This window comes from Leptosomus discolor, chromosome 2, assembly GCF_034619465.1.
Source record: "Leptosomus discolor isolate bLepDis1 chromosome 2, bLepDis1.hap2, whole genome shotgun sequence".
Taxonomy (NCBI): domain Eukaryota; kingdom Metazoa; phylum Chordata; class Aves; order Leptosomiformes; family Leptosomidae; genus Leptosomus; species Leptosomus discolor.
The window spans coordinates 59,693,851-59,721,613 of record NC_141392.1 but is presented as its reverse complement, the minus strand read 5'-3'; the positions used below and the strand labels follow the sequence as shown (position 1 = coordinate 59,721,613).

Genomic DNA, 27,763 nt, shown 5'->3' with positions numbered 1-27,763 from the left:
AGTCTACAGACTGCAATTAAAAAGCATTTTTTGCAGTCAAGTTTGCTGAAATAGAAGACCAATGTACAAAAGCCATGTTTCGCAGATTGCATCCGCAGGGCCCTATATAATGAGTGCAGCAGTTCCACTGTGCTTTGTGGAACAGAGCAATGTCAAAGCCTTGACACAGAGAAATTGATTGCAAGAGGCATGTTCTTCCATTGCTGGAGGAATACAGAACAGTCCTCGCATGCAAAAGCACCATGAGAAGCACAGAGCCAGCTACTGTGGGTCACTGAGCGTTGCTATGAGGAACAATTTTGTAGCATTTCCATAGGGCATGCAAGGAGTCAGACAAAGATTATTCTGAATGCAAGGGAGCTTTCAAGGTGTATTTATTACATAATTTGTTTCAGAGAAGTGAAACGGTGACAAGTTGAACAAAGAAAGGTCATTCACATCCCTAAAGAGAAGTTAGGCACTGGTCTTTGGGTTTTTTTCCTGCCATCTCCATTTCTAAGGTGAGCCCCGAAGCCCGGTCACACCTGACTCAATGTATGTGGCTTACCCTCTTCAGGCCACGCAGTCCCAACCTGCTCCTCTCCCACAGCAACCTGAGTGGGAGTCCATCAGAGCAGCTTGTTTGGGTATCTGAGCTTTTTAAAACCAAGCAACAGAAAGCCCTCAGTTTTCTATACCTGTTGCTGCAACTTATCCAACCCTTGCTCAGATCACAGTGCAGCAGAAATCAATACAGGACCATAGATACTTGCCATCCTAGTATAAAACCCACTGTGAGGGAAAAAAAACCCCACCAAATGGATACTGAACACAGAATAAGGGTGTAATTCCTGTTACAATCAGACTCGGTCCCACACTCTGAAGGTGTAATTCAGTATGACACATTCTAACCCAGGAGCCCTTTCTCTGGTTATTTCCTTAGGACTTTACCTGTGGTCTGATGCTTGCAGCTCCGCTCTCCCATAGTACATCAAGGCTCCAGGGGTCCAGGTGTGCCTGACTTTAGTTTCAGCATTCAGATCACTGTCTAGAAGATTGATCTCTCCAGCTATAAAGAACAAAACATCATTTAAAACTCACTCAAAGCTAGTTTTACTAACAGTTAAAAGCTATTTTATTAGAATGTACTTCACAGACCCTAGTAGTGGGAGATGGGTTTTTTCGTTCTTGTATATAACATTCAAAGAAGAGCTTGTATCCTAAAAAATTTACAAGTTAGGGACTAGGAAAAAAAAATACAGAAAGGGCAGGGAGTGCAACAGAGACAGCTGATCACTAGAATATGACACCTGCAAAACGGTTAACCTGAGTGTTACCCAATCAATTACCTGTACAATCTGGGCTGACAGAGTCATATTACTGTTTTCCTCCTGCCTCATTATTAGGCATAGAAAGACACACTGTACTTGCAAAATACACTGCAAATCTGAATAATACACAGGGACTGGAGAAATAATACACAAGAGATGGGAGAAAGCAAGACCTTGCAAATCCAACCTGCAAATACTTCTTTTGCAATGCATTAATTCTATGATTCTATGATTGAGGTGACAGAAAGTGCTCCAGACATTATGCTAGAATGAGATATTATATTGCTGTCAATAACAGGAAAAGTTTTGAGTCACTGCTGTTTGGGCTAATGGATAACTCTTTTTTTTTTTTTTTTTTTTTTTTTTTTTTTTTTTTTCCCCTGTGGATTTGAAAATGAGTTAATACAGAATACGGCATTTCGCCTAATCACTTGCACTGAGGCGACACTTTCTTCTCAGAAGGCAAACAGTCATGTAGCCTACAGCAGCAAAAAGCAGCAAGGCAAAAGAATTGGAGCAGAGAGGCAGAAGAGTCTTCCCACCAGCAGTAAAAATGAGGAACTCTGGCAGTGAACTAATTAGAAAAGCTTTGCAGGGTTGTGAAGGTGGGTGAACAGACAAGGGGTCAGTGAGCCAGCTGTGGGAGGCCTATGAGCTCTAAAGAAAGGACCCTGCCTCAGCTCTTGCAGACCAGCTAGACAGGCCCTACATTCTATGGGTACTCCACCAACTAAAGTCCATGCAAGATAAGGAATATGCATTGAAAATGCTGAAGGTGTTTTTTTTCTCCTAAAATGAAAACAGCCAGCACAAGAGGGCTGTTTTAACTTCCTTATTATGTCTCACACAGTTTTTCTTTCCCAGATTACATCTCTAGCAACAGTTTAAGCTCCTCATTTTACTTTATTTTTCATTCCTTAAATAAAAGTGAATAACTCTGTATCGCATTGACGTGTACTCTGATTGCCCTAGTTTTGCTTTGTAGTTTTCACTTAGCGTACTCATGTTATGACTTGGATTCCAAGCAGTAGTTCCCAGGCACGTGCAAAATAACATCTGCAGGCACAAACCAAATTACTTCTCCAGTGATTATACTTTTAGTATGAATTTTTTCAGATTTTATAAACATTGGGAGATAGACGTACCTGCAGACTGAGAGAATGGTTATGAAAACTGTCCCTGGATACACAAAGAAATACTTTTTATTTTGTTATTATAACTGTTGAATAACAAGTGAAAATAGCCCTTCTGTTGTGCTGGTCACTCGTGATCTCAAAATACTTTATAAGCACTAATTAATGAAATGTCCCCCAATACCAGAAACTAGCAGAAATATAGCTAAGGATTACCAAGGCAGAAGAAATTACAGAAAAGTGCTTATGCATCTACTGAGGACAACAGTTACAACAATCTAGCCATTATAACTCAGCAACTTTATGTGGACTAATGATTCTGTTGAAAAGAACAGAATAATCTCTAGATTGATACACCTGGATTGTCTTCAGCTCTTCAGTGAGTTCCCAGCACCTTTTCAATCTGTAGCGTGAAGCCTTTGTTCACATGCTCAAGTCAACCTACCTCAACAAATTATTCCAGTGGAGCCAAAAGAACATCTGCTCGAGTAAAGCCATGTCAATTTGACTGAGCCTACAAGACACATCTAAAAACAGCTCTCAGCCCAGAACTCAACAACTCCCTTCCTCACCTTTCACTAGATTAAATCCCCTTATGTGGGTTCTGGATGAAATCTAAAACAACTTTCAGATAAAGAAGAAGGAAAGATCCTACACACCTGTTTTTTCAAAAGGCAGTTTCTTTCTCCACCAAAGCACTCTGTCAGTCCAAGCCGGTGTTCTGCACTTATCACTTGTATCATAAGCCTCTGAGCCAACATCATATTTATATGTTGGTCCAAAATTAATAGTCCCTTCATGGAAGTCCTTAAAAATCTATGGAAAGAAATACCACCTCTTTGATTAAGTTACAGATCAGGTAGATGCCATTGTGATATATCAACTTCCTTGCAAAGAAACAACTCTGGTTTTTAAACAAATCACTACATTCATGTACTAGAAACAAGGGTCTGAAAATGCAACTTTTTCACTCTTGAGGAATCGGACCAAGCCAACATGCAGGTATTCAAGAAAATGAGACACTCTGCCTTACTTTTCCACTGGACTTTTGCTGTTGTAGTTGATCGAATTCCAAAAGTGTCTTCCAGTCTTGACGTTTGAGAAAATAAAAGACCTCCTCATATGTTAGATCAATGCGATAGTTAAAATCGCCACACCAGAAGACATAGTCATGTGAGAACACACTCCGCCCCTAGTTTAGAGGTACAGAATACTGTTAATGTTAAATCACATTCATGAAAACACCTTTTAAATGCCCTAAAATGTATAACTCAGTCTCTCTGAATTACCAAGTACCGGATGTACTTGCCACATTCTATTCGTTAAAATCCATCTTGTGCTAAAATGGAATGCTTCCTTCACTGTCTTTTGCATCCCGCTGAGCTGAATTTGGGAAACAAGTGCGTCAGACTCTGACCCTTGTTTCCTGAAAGTATGTCTAAGCTGGGACCCCTTTATATTCACAATTTGGCTATCACGAATATTAAAAATATATACTTGTTTTCCTAACACATTTCAAACATACATGTTTACATGTTCTAAACATAACACAAGACATGCTTCTGGTACCAAGGCACATTCAGCAACAAAGGTCCTGAGTCAGAAAAAGCTCCAAATTTGACCTTATGTGCACGTCACGGTTTTCTAAATTTACTGAAACAAAACGTCAATGAAAATTCACTCCAATTCTAAGTTTAACATCCTCTCCTCTAACCACTCTTTTTTTTTTTTTTTTTTTTAAATTTCAGGTAAACTAAAAACCTCTAAACCCCAGATTCGTACAAGGAAACGTTGCAGAGCTGTGGCTGTCACAGCACTAGAGGGCACTCTTTATATGCATTATACACACAAGGTACATTTAGTTATTGTAAATGTAAAGGACATAAAATAGTTAATGAGGTATTAGAAGGAAAAACTACCATAAGCACAACTTTATGGCCATTTGGAATAGATACTCTATGCAGGACGTTCAGATTGTCAGTAGTCGTTCTTACATAAAACAGCTGATTGATATGCTGCACGTGCCAAGCCTCTAAACCTTGCGAACAACAGGAAGTTAAAATTTTATGCTTTGCAACGTAAACGCCATTTTTTTGCTGACTAACCAGAATACACAAACTGGTCCACTCCCTCCCTGGTTTAGGACCTCTCCAGAGAGGTCTGAGAAAGCAAGCATTGTGGAAATTAAAGCAACCAACAGTAACAGAAGCAAAAGAGCACTGCTACCAAACCCCATGGGTTATCTACTGGCCTGCGGAGACAAGTGTGAAATAAAACACCAGGGTGATTGATTTGACACGATTTAGGAAAAAAGTTATTCATACAGATCAATAGTGCCTACTTGTCACACTCAGAGAAAAGCCAGTTCCTTAACAGTGACACATTCACGAGGACAAAATGAAGGGAACAGGAAGTACCGTATCAGTGACCAAGAACTGATACTACCATATCCGAGTGAGAGCAAATAAAGCACTGATGTACTGAGTGCCACGGATGGTCTTGTAGGAACCCTTACTAACTAGTGCCAGCAAGAGCTACCAATACCATGCTCCCCAGCTCTAACACCAGTCACCTAGATCTTATCCATGAGGCCCTACAGATGTCAGTTAAGTTGCACCACTCTGAAAGATTGACTTGGAAACTGCTCAAAGGCGAGGACTTTTCAAGCACCGCAGCAACTACGTTTTTTGAAAGGCGTAGTACTTTTGTAAAGCAAGTGCTATATTGGGTGGTATCTAGTCTCCTGTGAAACATGGCTTCGTTTTTTTTTTAATGTTCTTTTATGCCCATTCCCATGACACTGAAATGACTTCTTTGATGACCTGTCAAAGACAGCCTGAGACCAGCTTTCATAATGTAAAGACACAGCCTTTATCTCCAATGGTTTTAGCATACATACACCTACACTTACCATTGGGAAGCTGAGTTTCTGCGTGATTTCTTTGTAATCTTCATTCCTCTCTTTCACCTGAGTCTGCCCAGCAGTTAAATGACTGCATATAAAGCAGAAACTGGTACTATAGAACTGAAAACGAATGCTCACTGCCCCTTTATTTCCAGCTTTTCCTCCCATTCCTGTCTTCACAGTGTCTATTGCTACATCCCTGTATTAAAAAAAAAAAAAAAAACAAAAAAACAAAAACGGAAAGAGAAGAAAGTAAAGAGCTGCAGGAACAAACATTCAATTAACTTTGACTGCAACATAAAGGAAAAGTGGGTTTACAATGCTGTGTCTTTTCCCATCCAGAAAGCTTGCTTTCTTCTAGGCAACATTTTTAGGCTGCGAAGCTTCTTGATGATGTTCATGTACCTATGTTTCAAATTAAGTATCATACAATCGTATAGAAATAAAACTATTTGAAAGTATTTTCCTGCTCTGTATTGTTGTCTTGCTGTATTGTTTGGAAGGGACATTATTTCTGAAATGTGAATTTCTACAGAATATATTTCAAATTTACCTCTATCATGATCTTTAAAATAGTGACAATAACTAATTTTACTATGTTTCCTTTTACTTTTGAACATACGGTAAGCTGCTTTTCAGACGGTTAACAATTTAATTAGTGTTACTATGTGTTGAAACCCAACTCTGCAGTTGATGCCAGATTTTTCAGTCAATTAAAGAGTAACAGATCATAACCCATAATTTGTTAAATCAGATTCAATAAAAATGGTGGTAAGTGGATACAACTATTTACACCTAACTCCTAAAATGAGTTCTGTACTGATGACAAATTGCTTAGGGCCTCCACGTTGTTACACAGTATTTCAGTGTCATGATTAGCATACACTTTATTACAGAAAGATGACTCGGCGAAGCAGACCACCTGCTTGCAAGGTAATTTCTCCCAGAAAGCCAGTCTACTCTGAGAATAAAGCATGCCTGTCTGATCAGGTAAGTAAATGATGAGATCATTGTTGTAACCAACCCCAGCACCATGCATGTCTTTCCCAGTGAGAAAATTTTACTTTCCAGATAGAAGTCAAGCAGATCTGGACTAGAATATTCCTGGCTTTAAGCAAGGGGCAGGTGGAAAACCACTAAATCTTATTTGAGTTATTGTCAGGCATTCATGATCTGAATGATGCAAGATCTCTTCTTTCCCCCGCTTTGTTTTCTCCTCCCCGCCCCCCATCTTTTCTATCTTTTTTTCTCCCTCTTTATTTTCCTCTCTTTTTCTGACTGCGGAAAGCTACCAGAAGACACCCTCGGGGAGGCAAAAGAGGACCATCAATATTTTCTATGAAAAGATGGGTTTTAAGCCCTTCGAAAGAAGCACATGTTCACCTTTATCACCCTAAGGAGTTCTCCCTTCCTGCTGCCTGCCTACTGAACTGCTGCCTGACATTTAGCTGCATTCATGGCAAAAGTTATGTTGAGATAACCTACTGTACATTCAACTGCTTGTATTTCATCAGTCCTCTCCCTGCTGTATAAGTTTCAGCTCTTCTCTCATTTTATTTCTTTATTTTCTAACTTCTAATCTCTTCAACCTCTGTAAGCACAGAAGCTTTTTTTGCACCTCTGATCATTTTTGTTTTCCTTTTCTAGACATGGGAAAAACTACACAAAGCATACACGTTAGGTTTGATTACGCTCACATAACACGTAGCAGTACGTTAGCATGGAATGATGAAACTTGGTCACTAAAATCAAACCCTTCCCTTCTCCTCCTGAGTTTCAAAGGGCTACATCCAATTCTAGCAGTTTGAAAGCTGCAACAGAGCCACTGTGCTGTTGTGCTTATGATTTCCATTTAAACCACCCACTGCCTACTGGATTACTCAAATTTCTTATAAACCAGGTGAAAAGTCAAAAATTGACAGAAACACTTCTCCTCTGGACTGCTCTGTACCAGTAAAAATACGTATTTTTTTTTAAATCATGCTGAAGAAAGATTACTGGGAAGGCAGCAATGCAAGCTCATCAGGGTTACCTGGACAGCATTGCTCTGCCTAGCCTACAGCACTTGATGTTGCACAAGCTCTGTACTGATCTTCTCAGTAGATATGAGATTAGAGGGAAGAAAGAGGCAGCTTTTGATATTTTAATCACAAAATGCAGTCGCCAATCAGTGCCCCTAACATGGATTAGAGGGCACTGTTTGGATGCTCTAGACTTTAACATCAGACAGATGCCTGAAGATAGTTTTGGCTAATTATTCATTTCCTACCATTTACACTTAGCCTGCATTAATTCTTGCCCACGGCAAAGGCATTTTAATGCAGATATCCCTGTGGCTTGGTAATCTTCTAGGGGCAAGAGGAGTTTGGTCAGTCTCCAGGGACATCAGCGCTCGTAAGCTGAGGGCACACAGTTCTGCACCCTCCTGACTAGGCACAAAGTTTTGGTTCTTGTGAGATCTGGGAGAGACAAACACTTAATGGGCCCTTACATCTCTCAATTCTATAAAACATCAGGGAGCAAAATTAGCTTTCTTTCATCCACACCCCCTTCCACCTTTTCCACTGTTCTTTTCAGGTCTGGAACTAACCCTATTTCTATACAGAAACACTAAGGAGAAGGTTAGAAGGTAAAACCTGCCCTTCAGGCAGAAGCAGGCACTTGCCTTCACTTGGCACTCCAGTCTTCGACATAGTAGCTCAGGCCATTCCTTTTCCAGAAAGACAGTACCCAAACATGGTGCTACCCCCTGACTGCCCACCTGGAACATGCCCAGCTTCTCAGCTGAACTGGAGGAAGATACTGGGGCTGCCTGGCCTTTGCTACCCAGGAGGATGGGCTCAACCACTGCTGCCTGGAAACATGTCTCCCACACTGAGCAGAGACAGGAATCCAGGTTTGTGAGATTCCCACCAAGCTGAAAAAAATCACTCCCACCCTCTCTGGCCACACTCCCAATCACAGATGTTACTGAAGACACAGGTTGGGGCTTTTTCTTTGGGTTTGTTTGTTTGCTTTGTCGGGGGGTTTTTACCTGATGAAGGGGACATGATACGGTCGTACAAAGATGAAAAGACAAACGCCAACAAGCTGTGCTGATGTCAGCTGAATGTAGCGATGAGTCCTGGAAATAGCTTTTTGAAGCTGCTCTCCCCACATTTTCCTATTCGTTGTACTGGAACAAACACAAAATCATTTAATGGAATCAAAACAAACCACATGCAATCAATACAATGAGGAGATGAACTGTGACTTAGGTTTACAGACATCCCATTAGGCTGTAGAACTGGAAGTGCTGTAAGATGCATAGCAGAGACAGATAACACCTCCTTGTGAGCCAGCCCAGAGTTAGCAGGGTCAGTGATCCCAGGCACAGCACACAAATACAGTGACCCTGCTTCTGGACATGAGAGGGATTTTGTCTGCTGTGCTGAGAAAGATCCATGCTCACATGACATTTGATAGCCCCATTCACTGGGGATAACGGGAAGCTGACTATAGTAATCATAACCATAAAACCAAAAATCCATGTCAATCTCATGACTACAGAACATTACGGATTTCTTGTGCTCACAGTGAAGAGGAGATCTTCTCTGGATCTTCTCTGACTGGGAGATGACTTGCTAACCACAGCTGTAGGCTATTCTTAGCTGAAGGTTTGTGGGTGGGTGCATATACCTGCACTTCAGCAGACCTAGCTTTTTCTTATCTCCAAAGCCAACTGATACATGCAGATATACCACCAGCCCAGCAGCCATGCTAAGCACTGCTGTAACTTGTCATTCCCAAAACAGACAACTATTTAGTCAGCCTGATGAATCAGCATTTGAAACACTATCTTCAGGGTTCCACCCTGAATTCAGATTCAAAAGGACCCATATACACAACAGCCTACTGTAGAGGCTGACATGCCAAGCTCAGGCTTTGCCTTTAACTCCTTCTCTAGCCATAATTTTCAAATACAATTAGCCACAGAGACATTTTGTTCATTTTAGAATTCCCACATGAATACCAATTACGTTTGTAGTCACTGAGCACATTTTTCCAACATCAGACAGGGGTTTAAGGAAAAGAGTCAAATCAATGTCAACCATCAAAATTTTCCTCTGCCAACACAGAGGCTTAAGAGACTTAGGAAACAGTGTATCCTACTGTACAGAAGTTCACGTAGAAACATCACTTTCAACACCATCCCAGTTCCACTTGTTAATGGCAAACATATTTCCAGCTATGATTACAAGCAACAGACTTAGAAAGAAGCATTCTATACATCTGACCGTAAAAAACAACAACTCTAGAGGCTTTTGATTGGCTGGTTTCTTTGGGGAAAAGGGTGCTCTTTTTGGGTTGGGGTTTTTTTGTTTGTCACTTTGCTGGTTGTTTTGTTTGTTGTTGTTGTTTTTTTTTTACCTACCTGGCATTCACAATATTCCCTGCACTTAATTCAACCATCTCTTCAAATCCTACTGCAAATATGTCAGGAGGGCAGTTATCGTCTGTTGGCAAGAGGGAAAAGTCATACAAGAGTTACCATTGGGTTGTTTCTTCTAACCACTTGTGTTCTAACTTCTGTCAAGAGATCATTCCGGTAGTTCTATCTTGAAAATCCCCTGCCAAACTATACATATTCATAGCTCCTTTAATCTAATCTCACAAAACAACCCCTGCAGTTCCTATGGGATTTTTTCCTGCTTTTCTCCCACCAGTTGGTCTCCACGTCTCTTGGAGGAAGCAGTTCATTGTATCGTAGCAATGTTAAGATGAGAAAATACTTAACGTTCTCTCTCCCTCACCCCACTCATCACTGAAGCCACAACATCTCGCTACCCACCATCTTTTACTCACTTGTCATTTTAACCAACGTGCTTTTCCTTTTCAACACTGATTCCCACGTAACTGAACTTACTGTCCACACGCCGGTATGCCACTTCCATCTCAATGCCTTTAGTAAATTTCTCTACTAGTTTAAGGAAGCCTTCGAAGTTGCTTGTTATCTTCTTTCTTCTGAGCCCTTCTTAGATCACTGGCACTTAAGGTCAGGTTAGGTCACTCTAGAGCACAGTGACCCTCCCTTTCCTGGCCCAGGCCTGTGGATATCACCATGGTAAAACACCAAAGATCAAATGCTCTCACACAACAGTGTGAAGCATATCTTTTGACCATCAGGTCTGTCCATTGCCTAAAGGCTTTTTTTATTTTTTAAACTGTCATACAGTCAAGGTAACAGTAGCTTAATTCAGCATGAAGACCCCAACAGTAGACAACCATAGGAACCTCAATCAGATCTGCCTCAGGAAATAAGGACAGACAGAAAAGTAAAATGCAGCAGCTCTCTGCAGACACAAGGTTCAAACTAGCACAGGACAGCTAGCATCTTTTCCTGGCTTAACATGACAGCTACATGTGTATTTCCCATTAATAATTTTGGACATTTGTCTCAAACACTTACCCATTTGTGTAGACACTGTGCTGACATTACCACGAACACAGACATTGGCATGGTCATACCCTAGTTCTGCCCATTCACATAACTCAGCTCTCTTCCAGAAGCTGCTTACACCTATCACATTATGGTTGCCTATACCATGTAGTCCTGCTCCTCCAGCTCTGTCAGGAGACGGCCTGGCAAGGGTAGCACATGGTAGGCTCTCAACAGATTTCACTATCATGGCCATAGTCATGTGCTAACAACCTAAGCTTTCTGAAACAGGCTGGATCAACCGCCCACCTAAGCTGCTCAGAGTACAGTGGTCTGCACCTAATCACATATCCATGCGCACAAGCACTAAGGGTTTAAACAAAGTGAGGAATGAATTGCTGAGCTTCAGGGTTAGGCACAGTACTATTGCTGTGATGCCTGCACAAAGCTAAATGTCCTACTGTTAACAATGAAAGCACAGGTTTCGCCATATTTTGCAATTTTCTGTCAATTTTTAAATGACAGAACATTCGCTTTTCATTTTCCTTAATAAAATCTGTAAATCATGTTCTGTAAATAAGAAATTCAGCAGCCAATTTAAGCAAGCTACAAGCACAAGAGCTTTCTACACTGTTAAAAAAAAGGAAATTGCCTTCAACAAAATAAATCTTTTTGTCTGAAGGCTTTGATAGTAACGTTTCCAGACAGTTTCAGAGTCCAGATTGTACAGATATGTTTAGCTCCAGATAAAGACCAAGGAGACATTCTGAGGGCACTTAAGCATGTAGCTCCTGCTCACAATGAAGAGCAAAGAACAGAGATATGGAAGAAGAAAATGAAATATGGGATGCAGAATAGGCAGATACACCCTACAATGGCGTGAGAGACGATGAAGGTTCAAAATAGTCACATGGTATAGAGTCAGGAGTTGCTCTGACCGTCAGCAGCCCTTCACACACCTTTCCACTGCTGCAGGGTGGCAGCACAAGTCTACATGGACCTGAATACACCCTTAAGAACTGACAGAAAATGCCCTCCAAGACGCACTGCCTTTGAAAGGAACAGCTGTGGTCAAATCTTGTGTCCCAAGTCACTGTCTCTAGAAATACCAGCAAATACTGCTTACACATTTTGACTGTGAAGCCTTACCCTGAAATTCAGAAACTCCAGAGAGCTTGGGAGAATCCAGCAGCCAGTCTGTCAGCTCACTGGTACCAAGGATGTTGCTTCGAAATTGCTTCCCCCCATTCACGTTCCAAGTGCCCGTGGCAACACGAACACGCTTGAAGCTTGTGAATTCAAACTGACGCTCTGACATGGCCTTCAAAATACTTGGAGTTACTGATGGAAGAGGGGAGAGAGAAAAACCATGTGTAAAAGAAGAACAAGCTGTAAAAGGACAGAAAGCATACAGACAGCAGCGACACAGTCACTGTCAAATAATGACATTACCCTAGCAGCAACAACACAAAAGCTAAGGAATAACTCCAATGGCAGTAGTAATAATTACAAGATAAATGGGGTTGGCATCACCAATTTCTCTTCCAGAAACAAGCACCTTTTGAAAGCTTGTGAAAGGCTGGTCACTCATTTCAGCATACATTTTCCTGCATTTCTTCAAGTAATAAGCAAACAAATTATTTTTCCTCCCTTAATCTTTTCAGTTTAGCCTACAGCAATCAAGCATGTCACGAGCTATGACTCAAACTGAAGCCCTAAGTTGTTTAGAGTGTGGAGGGAAAGGCAGAGAGCAGCAGAGTCTCACAGCAGTCCAAATCTGGCACTGTCATGGCTCTTTAGCCTAGTTATAATGCCTCACAGGAAACTGCTATATTCACTTATTTTTGATGAGTATAGAAAATTAGCAGTGTGCTTTTTTTGTGTGAGCAATTGAGGTAACCTTAACCTTTAACTACCTAATTTGCATCGGCAGTCAGGCACAGAGAAGCTATTTGTACTTTCCTTGTGGTCCACATCAGGGAACAGCTCCAGGATTGAAGTGGTGCTGAATGGTTCAAATCCATCCTATTAAAATCTGGTAGTTCTCTGGGGCAAACTGACCACCTGATACTGCTTGTGGGTGCAATTATCCTATATTTTGCACGCAAGTATCTTCTCAGAGAGCACTACATTGATTTATTCTAGATGTCAACAAACGCGTATATGTTGTGGACTACCAGGGCCCTGGAGGAAAGCACGGAATGAACCAACATAACAACATAAATGTGCCTTTCAAGATCCAAATGGTTAAAAGCATGTGCAAACTGCAGGCCAAAAAAGGAAATAAAAAGTCTGAGCTCAAGAGACTACCTCAAGACAAACTCAGGCAAGACCACTCTTGGAGTATAGCCCTAAAATCTTTCCCTCTGGTCCAACTCCTCTGAACTGTCAGAGGAGATCATCATCAAAGAGCAGACAAACATACTCAGAAGTCCAAATCAAAACACGAGAAAGAAGCACACTGGAATTAAAACACACAGAGCTGTGCTATGGTCACTTGAAAGCAGTGCTTTAAACAACAGATGTGTGCAAAACTAGCTTATTTATTGATTTTTTCAGAAGGGTGAAACTGCTTGTATCTGACAGCTAAAAAAAGACACAAAAGAAAAGTGAAGGATTTACACTGGCCTTACCCAGCAGTGCAGTGTGGTCCATGAGCATCTTGCCTTTGTCTGCATATTCCTCACTGAAGAAGTCACCCATGAGCAGCAACTTGATGGCTTCCTGCTTTACTGCATCCGAGAAATTTGACTGAATGGTGCGAGACACAGAGCGGGCGCCATCCTTGAGTTTCCCAACCTACATCAGACAGGAATCATCAGTGCAAGTGACACTGAAGAGTAAATCAGACAACTTTCTCTGCTTGCGAATAAACAGTTTTGCTATTTTTCTTTACCTTGTGCTTCCCCTCAAGGGCACGACTGCCAGAAAACACTCTGCTCAGATTATGACCATTAAGAGTCCACATCACTTTGTAGGATTCCACAAAGCGCTCAATTATAGACTTAGAGTTCAACCCAAGGCTCTCTAATTGAGCAAGCAGGATCTGGATTAGGTGCAGAAGAAGAAAAAAAAAGAACAAAAACATTGTTCTTAAATGCGTTTTTGCTTTTTACCCACAGTGTAACTATTCCAACCAGCACCATTCTGTATCATAGAGCTGGCAAGACAGACTTGTATAACTGAAGCTTATGCCCTCTTTCCTGTCTTTCCCACGGAACAGACAATGTACGCAGTACAGGCACCCACAAAAGGTCCTCTGGCAAACTCACCTCTAGTGCAATGAAGGACTGTACACTATTAGTACGATCCAGGCAGTCCAAACAATTCATTCGAAAAGTACCTGTCTGCAGACTTTGGTAACCAAACACAAAAGAAGGGAGGAAAAAAAGGTATATTTTAAAATAACATCTTATCATGAGTCAATTGAACAAGATCATCAAATGTTCAGCCTGAATATACCCACCCACATTTTGATGATGCAAGCACACTGTGCACAATGTACTCCTTTAACATGTCTAAGTACTTGACTACATCTGCAACACTGTATTAGCAAATCCACACACTGGTAATTTTGCAGATTCCAAACAATGGAGATGCAGTTAAACCAAATAATCTCTTTAGCACCACAACTACACTTTGTCTCAAAATTGTCTTTCAAGATGGTCATTTATGCTTATGGTCCAAACACAGCAAGAAACCTGGGAAGGCCCGGACAGGTGGTGCCTGGCGATGCTGGGACAGAGGGGAAGGGACACTCACCGTGGACTTACATTCTCGCCCTTTGTGAAGATTCCAAAGTCTTCCCAGTGCAACTTCAGCTGAGGCCTCAGCAAATTTTCCAGTTTCTCAGTTTTCCCACCCTTTGCAAATTGGTGGTAGTCAAAGTTTATCATGGGAGTGTCTTCCGCATGGGAAGAGGCCCATAGCAGTTTCTGTTCAGATAGAATGAAGCAAAACCAATCCTGTTCAAGCTACAATGTAAGGACCAATACCAGCATGCTTTTATCATTACTAAACTTTGACTGTTTATCACGTTTTTAATATTGAGAAGTTTCTAGGGAATTTTGAAAGGCCAGACATGAAAAACGCAACTTAAGTTCCCTATTTGTTTTCTTTCCAAAAGTAAACTGGATTGTTAGATCCCAATTTTTCTGCAGGGGAACTTAAACTGTAACTGCAAAGTATACATCAGAATTGCTGCTGTCCGTGTCTTGGCTAGTTGCAGCCCTGCAGCAGTGGGCTGCTACCTCTCTGTCTAAGGGTGTAAGCAACAGCGATGCTCAGGACTGGGACCCTGATGGGAAGCATGTCCAGAGCTGCTTAAGGTGGAAGAGCCTAACAGTGCATGGGTGTATCTTTTAACCATTCCTGAAGTGTCAAGACATGGGAAAACATGGTGCTAAACTTAGGCAGAGGTTGCTTGGGGAGGAAGTAAGAAAGCAATGATGTCCTGGAAAACATACTATAAAAATGTTTGTGGTGAACCACAAAAGTGAAAGAAGAGGCAAAAATAGCCTCATTATTTCATCTCCAATTTCCGTGACCTCACATGCATTTCCATAATCACCACAAATTTCATTATGGTATCTGCAATAGATAGGACAATAATACATCCCGCTCTCCATGACAAAGCCAGAAATAACTGTTATATTAACTTTAACTATGCAAGCCTTTGTCTATTCCCTTCCCTCCTGCACATTCTCATCCCAAGAGCTGAATGTTTTTCCCCACTTAGATCGTGACACAAACCGAACAAAACAATTCTGGTATTACATTAGAAGTGTATGTGCAGCAGTTACACCAGTGTAATTGTATCAAGAAAGCCATTAAGCCTTCCCTGAAGAAATAAATTTAAAGGTATTGCTTGGTGTTTGGAGAGCGACGTGAAAAATACATTTCATCACACTGTTACAAAAGCCAGAACACTTGGTATCGGCTTCTCCGTTACAGACACCTCAACTTGCCTTTACTGCAGCTGGCATTAGCAATGCACTTGAGGATGACATTTACCCACTGCCTCAGTGCAAATCATTGTTAGAGTATTTGTAATTCTAAACTACAGCATTGCTTTTACTGTAAACATGATCACATCTGTTATATGGGATGCTTATGAGAGGAACAGCGTTACTGGGAACAGTATTGATTTTTAGTCTGGTAAACAGCCAATTCAGGTAACAGCTGAAGTTGGTCATTTACAATTTTTCATTTGTTCCTGTTCCATAAACGAATGGTAGCAGTGACATTCTAACCAAGGGAATACAACAGCAGTAATTACAAGAATATTTTGAACTACCTCTAACAAGAATTACTAAGATTGCAGCAAGAGTTGGGAGAAGAGGAAGGAATACAGGCAAAGGAAGATGGAGAAACAAAGAAACAAACTAATAACAGAAAAGGAGAAAAATTTTCATTCCTAATCATTTCCCTATTAATTACTTCATTTTTAATTCAAGCCCTTTAAAATAATCAAAGGAAAAATTAACTATATATTTTTTCCAAACATCCATTATTAAAAACACAAAGGTAAAGAAAAGACCAAGAGGCAGTTGTCTTGAATGGATACAAAACTTCAGTTTCCAGTGCTGTCAGTCTAAACTCTTCCAGCTCACAGCCTGCTTTCATAATCGATTTATTTTTAAATGTCAATAAAGTTTAACAATTAAAACAGATCTTTATTTCAAATAAATTAATGAATGCAAGGTCTTTCGTTATTCTAGAGTTGCCGTGTTTCTGACTTAATCTCTGTTTGTACGATACAGGCCAGAATACTGTCTTAAAGAATGCAAGTGTTTGACAAAATATCAGTATTTAATTAATAAGAAGTCAGATTTGTATCCTCATAAGTTATTTGAGCATTTTGCAAGTGATCAACATCTCTTACCCCTAAATCTCAATCTTTTTGCAAAATAAATGATAAAAACGATTTTAAAGATAGGGAAATCAAGAGATCATAGGGGCTTATCTGTGTCATGCAGAGACTCAGTAAGAAGCTGAAACAAGAGCTAGGACCAGACTTCACTTCTGTACCTTCCTCATTGCCTTGTGAGCTTTAATCATAATCACTTTCTTTGGCTGTATTCTGTACCGGGGCAGATTGTCATTTTGTCACTTTTCACTAGGGAAGCTATTAGTCCTCCCCAACTCTTTTGGAGGAGGAAGAAATGGTCACACAGAAAAACTGTGTCGTCTTGGGTACATTATTCCAACTGAGTGAGAAACAAATCAGGAGCTATTATTCAACTATAATTTTCATTTTGCTTAGTCTCACACAGTAAACATTTGAACTCAGAACTGTTGTATCATTCTTTACCAATGATAAATACATAACACTTACTACAGGTGTATACTTTTAAACCATTCTTTATATTATTCTTAGGAAGATACACTACAAAGTATCTATGTCAGTTTTCTGAAGCAGCAGGCACTTAGAAGGCAGACTTCTATCAACCTCCAGTCAGATTCAGGCAGCTATGCGCTGCTGCAAATCCCACTCAGTGCCAACCTGCAGCTTCAAGTACACATTAGTTTTAAAAATCTGGCCACGAGAATACTGCACTAGAACTCAATGCAGCTTTAATTCTACAATGCCTGACATCCTGAAAGCACAACACAGATGCTTTCAGGTGTAAGTTGTGCCTAGGGACACTTAGGGGCCAGGAAAACCTCTCTCCATACACCAGACCCTCATCTGGTGCTCAAGCAGCCAATTCCCATCACAATGAGTGCAAAATAGGTATTTCCCATTACAATCAGAGCAAGACAGCTTGCTTAAACTCAGAGAGCCAGGGTCAGGGCCTGGCCCCCAAGCAGTTCTGGAAATCCCACAAGGCACCTGACTGCATAGTTCACTACATACTAGGACAAACCTGACTACTACTCATTCTTCCGAATGTGAACTACCCTCAGGAAAATTAGGGCAATTTTTTTTAAAGTCCGGTTAAAAAGAATGTGCATAAATACGTGAAGAAACAAACAGGAAGGCAGTGCTGCAAATTAAGCCACGAGACTATGAAGCACCATTCCCTCCATATGTAACATCTAGCAAAGGGATAACACCATTTCTTCAGATATACTATTCATCACCTTCTGGGCCAGACGGGAAACCGAAGAACATGGAGGCTTATGGGAAATCATTCATCAAAAAAAAAAAAAAAAATTTACTGCTTTTACCTTAAAAGCTCTGTTGAGCACTTCCTCCCCTCCTCTGCTTCCCAACAGGTTAACGATCACTTGTTTTCCATACTGCTCTTTCAAAAGCATGATATGCCTACAAGAGTAAACCATAATAGGTACTAAACAAAACCATATCATGTTGCCTACTACCTTTTCCAAAATACAGAAGCAGAGATTGCTGGTTGTTCCATCCAGCAGAAAGTTTCAGTCACAGCACCTACAGACACCTTCCTCAGTTTCCTTGCAATCCATTATTAAGTACAAATGGTGGAAATATACAAATGTTGGAAATATGCAACTAACGGACACAGTATTTTGTACTAAACTTAAAGAAGCATCTTGCGAAACAGGCCCCAGATCTTCTGTGTCATTGTTAGCTTTGGTATTGACTTTTGTATGCTCTCACCTCTTGGCTGAGGTGAGATTCTTCAGGAAAAACACAAAATAAGACAAGTGGGGGGGTTTTTTGGCATATATGCCCAACCTCTCAAAGCCTGACCTTTAGGGACTCTCACGCCAAGAGCTTTTAGTCACATGCAGAGGCACTCATTCTCCCCTCAATAAATTTTTTTCAAGTTAGCATGTGTGTGCTATAGGAGCTGTGCTGGATCATCAAGAAACAATTAGATCTTAAAGCCATCCTCTATCATGTACTAACAACACTGTAGTAGTACTTAAGAAGAAGCTGGATAGAAATAGACAAGAAAAATAAAATAAACACTCACACAAATTAAAAGCTATTACACTCTGCAAAGCAACACGCAATGGTAAAGTGTCAGAAAAACAGCAAGCACGCACCTTCTGGCATGCACCTTTAAAACCTATAACCAGAAATAAGCCACACAGAAAACCACAGAATGGGAGAAAACAAAGAAAAAGTTATCAGCATGGCCTTCAAGAAACATGACTAAATGTATTTTCTGGTGCTATCTGTGCTCCTGATTCCGCAACCAGTTCTCTGTATGCCAACTTTTCCCATACATTTGCACTCCTCTGATCCCAGCATCAACATCCTACTTCTCTGCCAGTGTTGCTTCCTTACAACAAAAGTGCTGAAGCCCAGGTCACCTGCTTGAGTACTGTAAGCAGAGCTCCCCAAGGATTTCTCAGGGAGAGGGGACAAAAAAAGATCCACTAACAAGATTACCATTCACTTCTCACACATTAACCTACTCAACACATTAACCTACTAATCAGATGGTTAAATGTAACAGGCTAAATCCACTCTAACACTCTCAGAAGTAGCAGGTTGTTAAGTTTCAGTGTCTTTTTCCACATAAGCAGTTGCTTACTCCTTGCCCATTGTCAAAAGGACTATCTTTTGCAGATCCCTAACTTCATCTAACCTAAAGGCTTTACTGTGCACAAGGAAAATCATAGAATGGTTTGGGTTGGAGGGAACCTTAAAGATCATCTAGTCCAACCCCCCTGCCATGAGCAGAGACACCCCCCACTAGACCAGGTTGCTCAAAGCCCCATCCAACCTGGCCTTGAGCACTGCCAGGGACAGGCATCCACAGCTTCTCTGGGCAACCTGTTCCAAGTGTCTCACCACCCTCATAGTGAAGAATTTCTTCCTGATATCTAATCTAAATCTCTCCTCTTTTAGTTTGAAACCCTTTACCCCTTGTCCTATCACCACACTCCCTGACCAAGAGTCCCTCCCCACCTTTCCTGTACGCCCCCTTTAAGTACTTGAAGGCTGCTATAAGGTCTCCAGAGCCTTCTCCAGTCTGAACAACCCCAACTCTCTCAGCCTGCCCTCACAGGGGAGGTGCTTCGGCCCTTGATCATCTTCGTGGCCCTCCTTTGTACCCACTCAAGCAGGTCCATGTCTGTCTTTTGCTGGGAAGGAAGAGTGTTCATGTTTCTTACAATAAAACTATTTACCAGGTGCATCAAGGTCAGAGACAAAAGCAAAAGATTCTTTGGCCTAAATGGTCTTAACAGAGTTTTTCCTTGCTGAGGTACTTGCAATTTCTTGGGCAGCTCAAGAAGATGCTGAATAAGTTAATGCTTTTTCCTTATATTAACTATCTCTGCTGTGGAACGCAAACCTGTAAGACTGAGCTTCAGGGACACTGGCAGGGCATGTTATCACAGCACCAGATGACCACAAGACCATGAGTCTCAAAGGCATTTGAATTCAGTAGGATTTAAGAGCCTTAAAAAGCTTGGAGAATGTAGGCTAAGACCCTTTGGAGCAGAGACTGCTATGGTGCATAGTCCCTTTAGATTCTAATCTCTGTTTGGGGTCTTCAGTTCTGCAAAACTATTAACAGTCACTAATGTCATGTTTGCTAACAGTTGCAGTAAATGAAATCGAGGAATTGAGAGGCCTTATGCAAAATCAACATAAACTCTTGATTTGCCAAACCCAAACCAAACCAGAAATTAATCGCATAACCTTACAACTGACAAGTTCAAGATTTGCCACAGGCCAAATTCTTCATGTCTTTCTCAGCCAAAGTTCCCACTGATATCCATGGGAGTTTGCCCTTAAAGGATAGCATTTCATAGTTAGATATTCAAAGGAATCAAGCTAATGCATGGCTTCTTTTACAGATTCCAGCTGACAAGCAGTCTTAATGGTTTGAAAAGGTTTACAAGACAGTCTTTGAGTAAAGTAGAAAAGCACCAGCATGATAGCATCATACAACACTGATCATAGAATAACACACTGTTATATCTGTGTATCAGTAAATCCAGAATGGAGCGGAAGCAGTTTTTACTTTTTAATTACCTGGGTTACAGTGGTAAACAACAAATTCTGTGTACCTTAAGTGTAAATTAAAGGACTATACAGACCTTCCTTTTGTGTCAGTATTTCTTAGCTTTTACAGAAACAAACCAGGTGACCAAATTAATTCAATTACCATTGAAAAAATAAAGGAAAATGCACGAAAATCAGTGAATAAATTAAGCAAACCCACATAATAATCCACACCACCTGAGGGATTGGCTACATCATCTGAAAGATGTTTCACATCTCTCAGGATTTACTAGGAAGGCATAAGGTTGTAGAATCTTGGCTAAGTGCCAGGCTGCTCTGCTATTGCTGAAGTGGAATGAAGCTTACCTGTCAAAGGCAGGAGCATTAGCTTCCAGACCTCTGTTAAGCCTTAGATGATGAGAACCCACCTAAAATAAAATATTGGAAGGAAAAAAAAAGGAGAGAAATAACTTTTAAATTGCTAGAGTCCTAAATCACTAGATGTCTCCCTTTTTCCTACAGAGAAAAACATCTCTTCAATAGCACCAGACCCCTCTAACAGACTCCACACACCCACACACAGAGCATCTTTAATACAAAAGCCACAGCTTTTATTAGACAACAACATTTACAATTACAAGTGAAAACACCATTTTCATTAAGAAAAGGGATACCTACACATCTTTTTATGGCAAATAAATCACATCCCTTCGCCAGTTTCCTCTAGCAAATATCCCACACTGCCTCACATGAGCACATGGTGTGCCCAGCACACTTCCTGCACTTCCCTCAGCAGAAAAGGCTACAGTTATGCCAGTTCCATGGGTTGTGTGTCCTGAGTTCTTTCACCTTTCATTATTACAGAAACAAAAAAGCATCAGAACAGTCCTTTGAAAATATGAAGGATAAAATCCTGTGCCATCTAATAGGACTTTCAATACGGCTGTCAACAGCAGTTTCAAACTCCTTTTCAATGCTAGCTACTGTTATTATAGTATGCAGAGGGCTTCTTTCCTCTCCAAAAACTACTCTGCTAATTATTTATAGGCTCATACATTGTTTCCTGTAATTCATCATCATCATTTTTCATGAGGTTGGTTTCTGCAATTCTTTCTAACACCAGTGCCAGCACACTCACATCCAAGGAATAAGAGTTATGAGTATTCACCAACATAAAGGAAAGCTGCATAATCTAACCCAGATTAAGCAAAAAAGCAGACTGTGTCCCTACTAAAGAGTTGAAAATTCTGTTTAACTAGAGATGCTACTCACTAGCCAAAAATACTTGCAGAAAAGCTCTATGGCTTCATAACATACAGAATAACAGTGCTGGATACAGCTACACCCTAGGCAGGATGTATGCATAACGATACAGGCAGACCTGCTTTATAAAAAGAAGCAAGTATTGCACTGGATGGTGCTGATGGACAACAATACAGACCCTTTAGTCATCTTCCTTTTGTGCTAAATCCAGCGGTTCTGAATGGTACCTAGGTGCTAGATTTAATGATAAAAAAGTATCAAATAATGTTTAAAGTACCTAAAAAAAAGTCGTATTATGTATTCTCTTTGCTATTATATACGCATAGATGTACATACTCATTCCAGTTGCTATCCCTCTGTTAAGAGAATGCAAAGAGTGCTCAGATGATTCTTATTTGAGCTTGTAACTGTACATAAACTGTAAGTCACAGACCGTATGTAACCCACTAGGCTTGATGCAATAATCTCCTGATGAAACCCTCTATCTCTACCTTGCAGATAATCAGCTTAGACCATCATCACCCTTTTGACTGAAATCTAGCAAACACACCATCTAGACATTATACTTTGTTTCAAGGTAACATGCTCCTCCTATAGAGCTATGGGTATCCCTAGATATTATTCTGGAGGTCAATATCATCAAGCCAATCAGGCATTTCAGAAGGAAAGGTTATTCCAAATCAAATTGAAAATGTTATAAAGATATCGCTGGAAGCTTCAGTTCAGGACATTAGAACATAGTCCCTTACAAATAGCTCCCTGTAGAGGCACATGAACACATAAAAACACTAAATTTAAAGTTAACTATAGTCATTTGCCTGGTTTAGTTCTGTTTATCTAAACATGCAAAATTTCCTACAAGGTAAACCTAAAACAAAAGAGCAGCTCATTTAAAAAAAAAACAATTAAACTTCATGTAAATTCTAAATTATAAGTAGCAAGAGAGATAAGTAAAGTAGGCTTTTTGATTATTTGTTTACCTGAAGCCCCAGCTGCTCCCAAAACAGTGGAACGGAACCTCTGATCTGCACAAAGGAAGAGACATCATCATCCAAGTAAATTGTCTGCAAAAATAAAACAAAGGGAAGGAGTTCTGCAATTAGACCTATCAGTCTGTGACCCCTTCATCAGGTGACAGTTTAAGATACTGAACTCAAAAGGTAAAAAAAGTAAACCATGTATCTCACTGTATCCACTTACTGCTCAGCTACTTTTCCATAGTCTCCAGGCAGTGGAACAAAGCACAGCGTATTTGCTATCATGTCATCACAGCAGATTCATCTCACTACTCACCAGAAATGAAAGAAAATTTAAAACACCACCACTGGCAAGAAGGAAGGAATCTTTCATCCACAATGAAGAAGGATTTGATCTCAGGAAGACCAGCCATATACTATCCTTCTGTCTCTCTCACAAAATTTAACCGTGCAAAATGTCATTGCTCCTTGTAACCAATGATGGGTCATGTCAGGTGTGGGATAAGCTTACCTCTTGCTTTATTTACTATTTCTTATTTCACTGCATGTTGTGCCCTGTCAGTGTCCAAATAAATCTCAGTGAAACCAGCAGCTTCGCCACTCCCATTCTGAGACACAGTGAACACAATGTGGTCTACTGCTTTTCCAGGAGGTTTACAGTGAGAGGCTCCAAACCCCCCATTTCCTCCCCTAACCAGACCTCAAACTCTCCCTCAGTATTTGTTCTTATGATCACTGCTAACAAGCTGATTCTGAGTCAAATCTATGCAAAGTACAAAGACTGATTTCCCCCTTTGCCTGCCCCCTCCACCAGCCCCTATGCAAAGCGTTACATTATATGTTAACTTAGCACTAAAGGTACTATCTTCAGATTCAGTCTGACCACAGAGCAACTGTGCAAAGCCCAGCTCACTCCCCTGGCCTATACTTAGCAGTGGAATCCTGGCTGTTTTCCACAGGGGATACATGATACACATCTCCGCTATCTCATGCACGACAATGAGTCTTCTGCGGCCTTGCGGAGGAATGGTATCCAGGTCATCCAGGTAGCTGCTTCTCTAACTGCATCATATCATTTAGCACACCTGCTGCCAGCTGGCTAGTAGCTCCCAAAATAGAAAAGAACATGAAAATGCATTAGTCTACAGCTTTAATGTGGCTTGTATTTTTGGATTTACCACTAGACGTGCTGGCCGGGTGGCTCAGGGGAAGCACCTTCATCTTTATAATCACTCCCAACCCACAATTTTTAGAGGTACACGTGTGAAAAGAAGAAGTATAGCTACACCAGAGAGGTGGGTATTTAAATATTCTGTCACAGTTTTATCTAACTAATCTTTACAACATATTTGCAGAGCACTGACAACTATCCCCATTGCACTAAGATGGAAGATTTAAGTGTTTTTTTCCAGGGACGCGTCAGTGTTAGAATGATGGCTAGCCCAGATGTAGTGCAAAACTGTATGTTTTGATGGTTTTAGCCACACACCAATGAATTAAGAACCCTTCTCTGTTGCATCGCATTCTAGCACAACCCCCTGCAAGAGAGGATGTTGCTCAGAGAAGCTTCCTTGCGAGGCCTGCCTCACAGTGTAACATGGCTCTAAAACACACTCTCCAGTAAAGTTTTCTAAACATTGCCAGTACCTAAGCGCAGGAGCTAATTACCATGGCAACACACTGGTGCACCTTTTCTTTGCACTTCTATGCTCAGAAGAGTTTGTCCTGCAATTGGACTACAAGAGGGAGGAGTGAGCAGGCCCACCTTCTTCCTCTTTATCACATTCTCCCCAAGACAGGTGGTACCAAGATGAGTCAGTGACTTCTGAACACTGAATCATCTTTTCACTCACAGTCATGGACCCAGAGGAGGCAACTCTAAGGTAGAGCAAATTTGTGTAGCTCCACTGACAGCCCCAGCATTATTCTGACTCATGCTAAATGAGGATCAGGTCCTGAATCTATGCAAAAAATAATCAGGTCTGGCTCACTTCAAAATTTGACAACAATCACCACCTTAACAATGAATAAGTTGAAATGAAACATCTATTGATGACGAATACAGACAAAGCTTTATATGAAGTACAATTTGGCCACTCAAGCAGCTTGCTACAGAGGATCAGTTTTCTTTCCAGTCTTCTGGAACGTCCCTGTTTCCATAACTAACTGAAAAATCGACAGCTCAAGTATCTCTTTGGCCAGCTCTTTTAGAATTCCCAGCTGCAAATTCTCTAGACCCACTAATTAAAAGATAATAATAATAATAATTTTAATACCTGCAGTTTAACATCTTCTTGAGCTACAGATAAATGGAAAGTATTACATCAGTTACAGACCATGAATGTATAACCTGTCTTCTTTATGCCAAATACAGAAGAAAAATACTGACCAAATATTTCTGCCTTTTTGCATTAACAGATGCTTGTATTTCCACTTATTAGTGATTCAACATCGTAAGAGTTAACAGATGTTTGTTACTACTATCACTCACATTTTCCGTTCACTGTTTTTCACCCATTACCTCTTCTGTTTTCTGCTATATTAAGCTGTCCATTTGGAGAACTGAACAATGATAAAAAAATTGCAAACTATTTGGGGATCATTCCTGTGATCTAAACAGGATGCTCCCACCCTGATGTGATAGACTGAGGGGGTTCTCTGTCAGGATGAAGTCTAATACAGAACTCCCCTACGATGACAGGGCATTTTAAAGAAACTGACATTTTTATGCACACTGCCATGTAGCTTTTAGAAATTCAGATGAGGTTTTTGAACGGGGAGCATGGCTTCTCCAACACAGTAATTCAGAAGAAAATCCTCCACATTAGCACTTCTTTTTTTTTCTTTTCACTTACAGGGCTCATCATCCTGTTCTGTGGAGCCATTCTGTGGTCTTTCCCAATTCTCATGTCATTCTCATGACCCAGATGAATCCAAAATTATTTTCTTCCAAGCTGCCAGTGAGTTGGAAAAAGACCTAGTATTTCCTAATGAGTGGGAGAATAATACCCTTTTCTGCCAGTCATTTCTTCCTGAACAGGCTGTAACCATTTCATTAAGCACTACAACAGTGCAAATCTTCCCTGAATTTCAGCAATACCCACTATCCTTCACTACCACTCTAAGGAACACGACCCCTGATCTTCACATTGCCTTCTATTATGTATGCCCCTTGACCTTACAATAATAGTGGCAACAGCCTTCCTACCAGCAGACTTGTTAAGTGAGCAGATTGAAAGACTGAGACTAAGAAGACTTTCCAGTTCAGGAACAGACGTAATCTTAACACCCATATACACTGTCAGAAACCCCATTTGTTAAAATCTTGAATAAGCACTGGTAATACATCTAGGTTCAAATTACACTCATAAATAAAAGATTCCAACTTCATTGCTTATGCAATTCCAGCATTTATGCATGGATAAGTACAGAATTTCTTTTCTCATATTCTTCCAAGCCTTGATCATTTTTTGTTCAATGTCATGTTTTCTACAAGTGCATATCTGTCCCACTTTTTTGTCGTTCTAGTTTTGACTTTATTACCCTGTCCTCTAGCAGATCCATTTCTTTTATTCTAAGGCACTACACAGAAGATTAACAGTTCTTTGGGAAAAGAAACTTAAAAGAAAAATAAACAGCACTTTATTTCCAGAATTTTCCTGTTCTCTGTTTTCCTTAACTCATGGACAAGAAATACATTCAAGAAGATCTCAACAGTTTTCCTCTAAAAGTTTAACAATAACCAGTTACATTTTGGACAACACTTTGTCATTAGTGTTGATACATACTGCTAAATCTCTCTCTTTAGGTTTCACAAAGCTATTGTGGAGTCTTATCTTCTGTCTTAGATCCAAAATGACAGCAAGTTGTTGCCTACTTGCCCCAGGGAGAATGTTCATGTCTATCAAAACTTCAAAATACTTGAGGACTACTTCAGTAATCTCAAAGGGTCTTGGCCCATCGAACAATCCAATCCAGTTAGCGGGATGGATTTTCAGACATGTTTCCTGTAGTTTCCCATCAGACAACATAATAGCAACTGGATACTTAACCCATGTGCCTTGATAATAGATTGTTTGTCCTTTGACCTCTGGTGTTTGTTAGAATTTGCCTTGGTTTTCTTTCAATTTCTGTTGTCTCAGACTTTTTTTTGTGGTCTCTTTCTTCGACTCCAGGATCAAGGGTGATAGTGCTGACAGTGCAAGAGGGCATTTCTCAATCTTTCTCTTCTGTTGCATAGGGCCAGGCCTTGCCCCTCTGATCCAAGGACCTTTCCTGGTAACACAAGCTTCATGCACAGGTACTCCTAGTAAGCTTCTGAGCAAGAAGCAAACTGGTACTGCTTCTTAGCAAGAAGCAAACACCTACATCAACCAGCTGGTGTTCTAATCCCAGCATGCTGCGCCCATTCATTGACTGCAATAATGTATTCACTAGTCTCCGTCACTCGGCTTCATCTGAAGCAAAGAATTATCTGGTCACAACTTCAAAGAGCAAAATTCATTACAGACTCAAGGGGCACACAGAGACACAGTCCATGATGAAATGGATACTCACGTGGCTTGTTCTGGGATCCCCAGCTCTGCCACACAAGCCACAAAGAGCATGGATAACAGATGGCCTTAACATACCTCTCCATGAGTCCCTTTAGCTCAGACCACAGGATCCAAGGATACACTTGCCAAAATAATCCTCTTTGCCCTGTCTGGGGCCATACTAAAACTTGATCCAGAAAATAAATTAACCACATGATTGTATCCATTCCTCTCCTGCAAAGCTAGCCAACACGGTCTAGAAATTACTGCGAAATAGGGATCATTTTTCTTAATCCATGCCAGACATTTTTTTCTTAAACTGGAAGAAAGGG

At 40.6% G+C, this 27,763-nt stretch overlaps 1 protein-coding gene across 2 annotated transcripts in view; it reads right to left on the bottom strand.

Annotated features, from left to right (window-relative positions):
• The window catches only part of SYNJ2 (synaptojanin 2), a 69,868-nt gene that overhangs the window by 13,347 nt on the left and 28,758 nt on the right, over positions 1 to 27,763 (bottom strand). Inside the window, exons 5-19 of one of the 2 annotated variants that reach the window (XM_086461143.1) lie at positions 22,900 to 22,983; positions 21,023 to 21,084; positions 17,941 to 18,037; positions 14,530 to 14,702; positions 14,040 to 14,121; positions 13,664 to 13,813; positions 13,401 to 13,566; positions 11,917 to 12,108; positions 10,180 to 10,182; positions 9,763 to 9,844; positions 8,383 to 8,523; positions 5,355 to 5,547; positions 3,477 to 3,635; positions 3,103 to 3,259; positions 931 to 1,048 (exon numbers count right to left, since the gene is read on the bottom strand). In XM_086461143.1, the coding sequence (XP_086317269.1) occupies positions 931 to 1,048; positions 3,103 to 3,259; positions 3,477 to 3,635; positions 5,355 to 5,547; positions 8,383 to 8,523; positions 9,763 to 9,844; positions 10,180 to 10,182; positions 11,917 to 12,108; positions 13,401 to 13,566; positions 13,664 to 13,813; positions 14,040 to 14,121; positions 14,530 to 14,702; positions 17,941 to 18,037; positions 21,023 to 21,084; positions 22,900 to 22,983 (1,859 nt within the window). The remainder of the gene's footprint in view (positions 1 to 930; positions 1,049 to 3,102; positions 3,260 to 3,476; positions 3,636 to 5,354; positions 5,548 to 8,382; positions 8,524 to 9,762; positions 9,845 to 10,179; positions 10,183 to 11,916; positions 12,109 to 13,400; positions 13,567 to 13,663; positions 13,814 to 14,039; positions 14,122 to 14,529; positions 14,703 to 17,940; positions 18,038 to 21,022; positions 21,085 to 22,899; positions 22,984 to 27,763) is intronic. The other variant, XM_086461142.1, reaches the window with a different exon arrangement.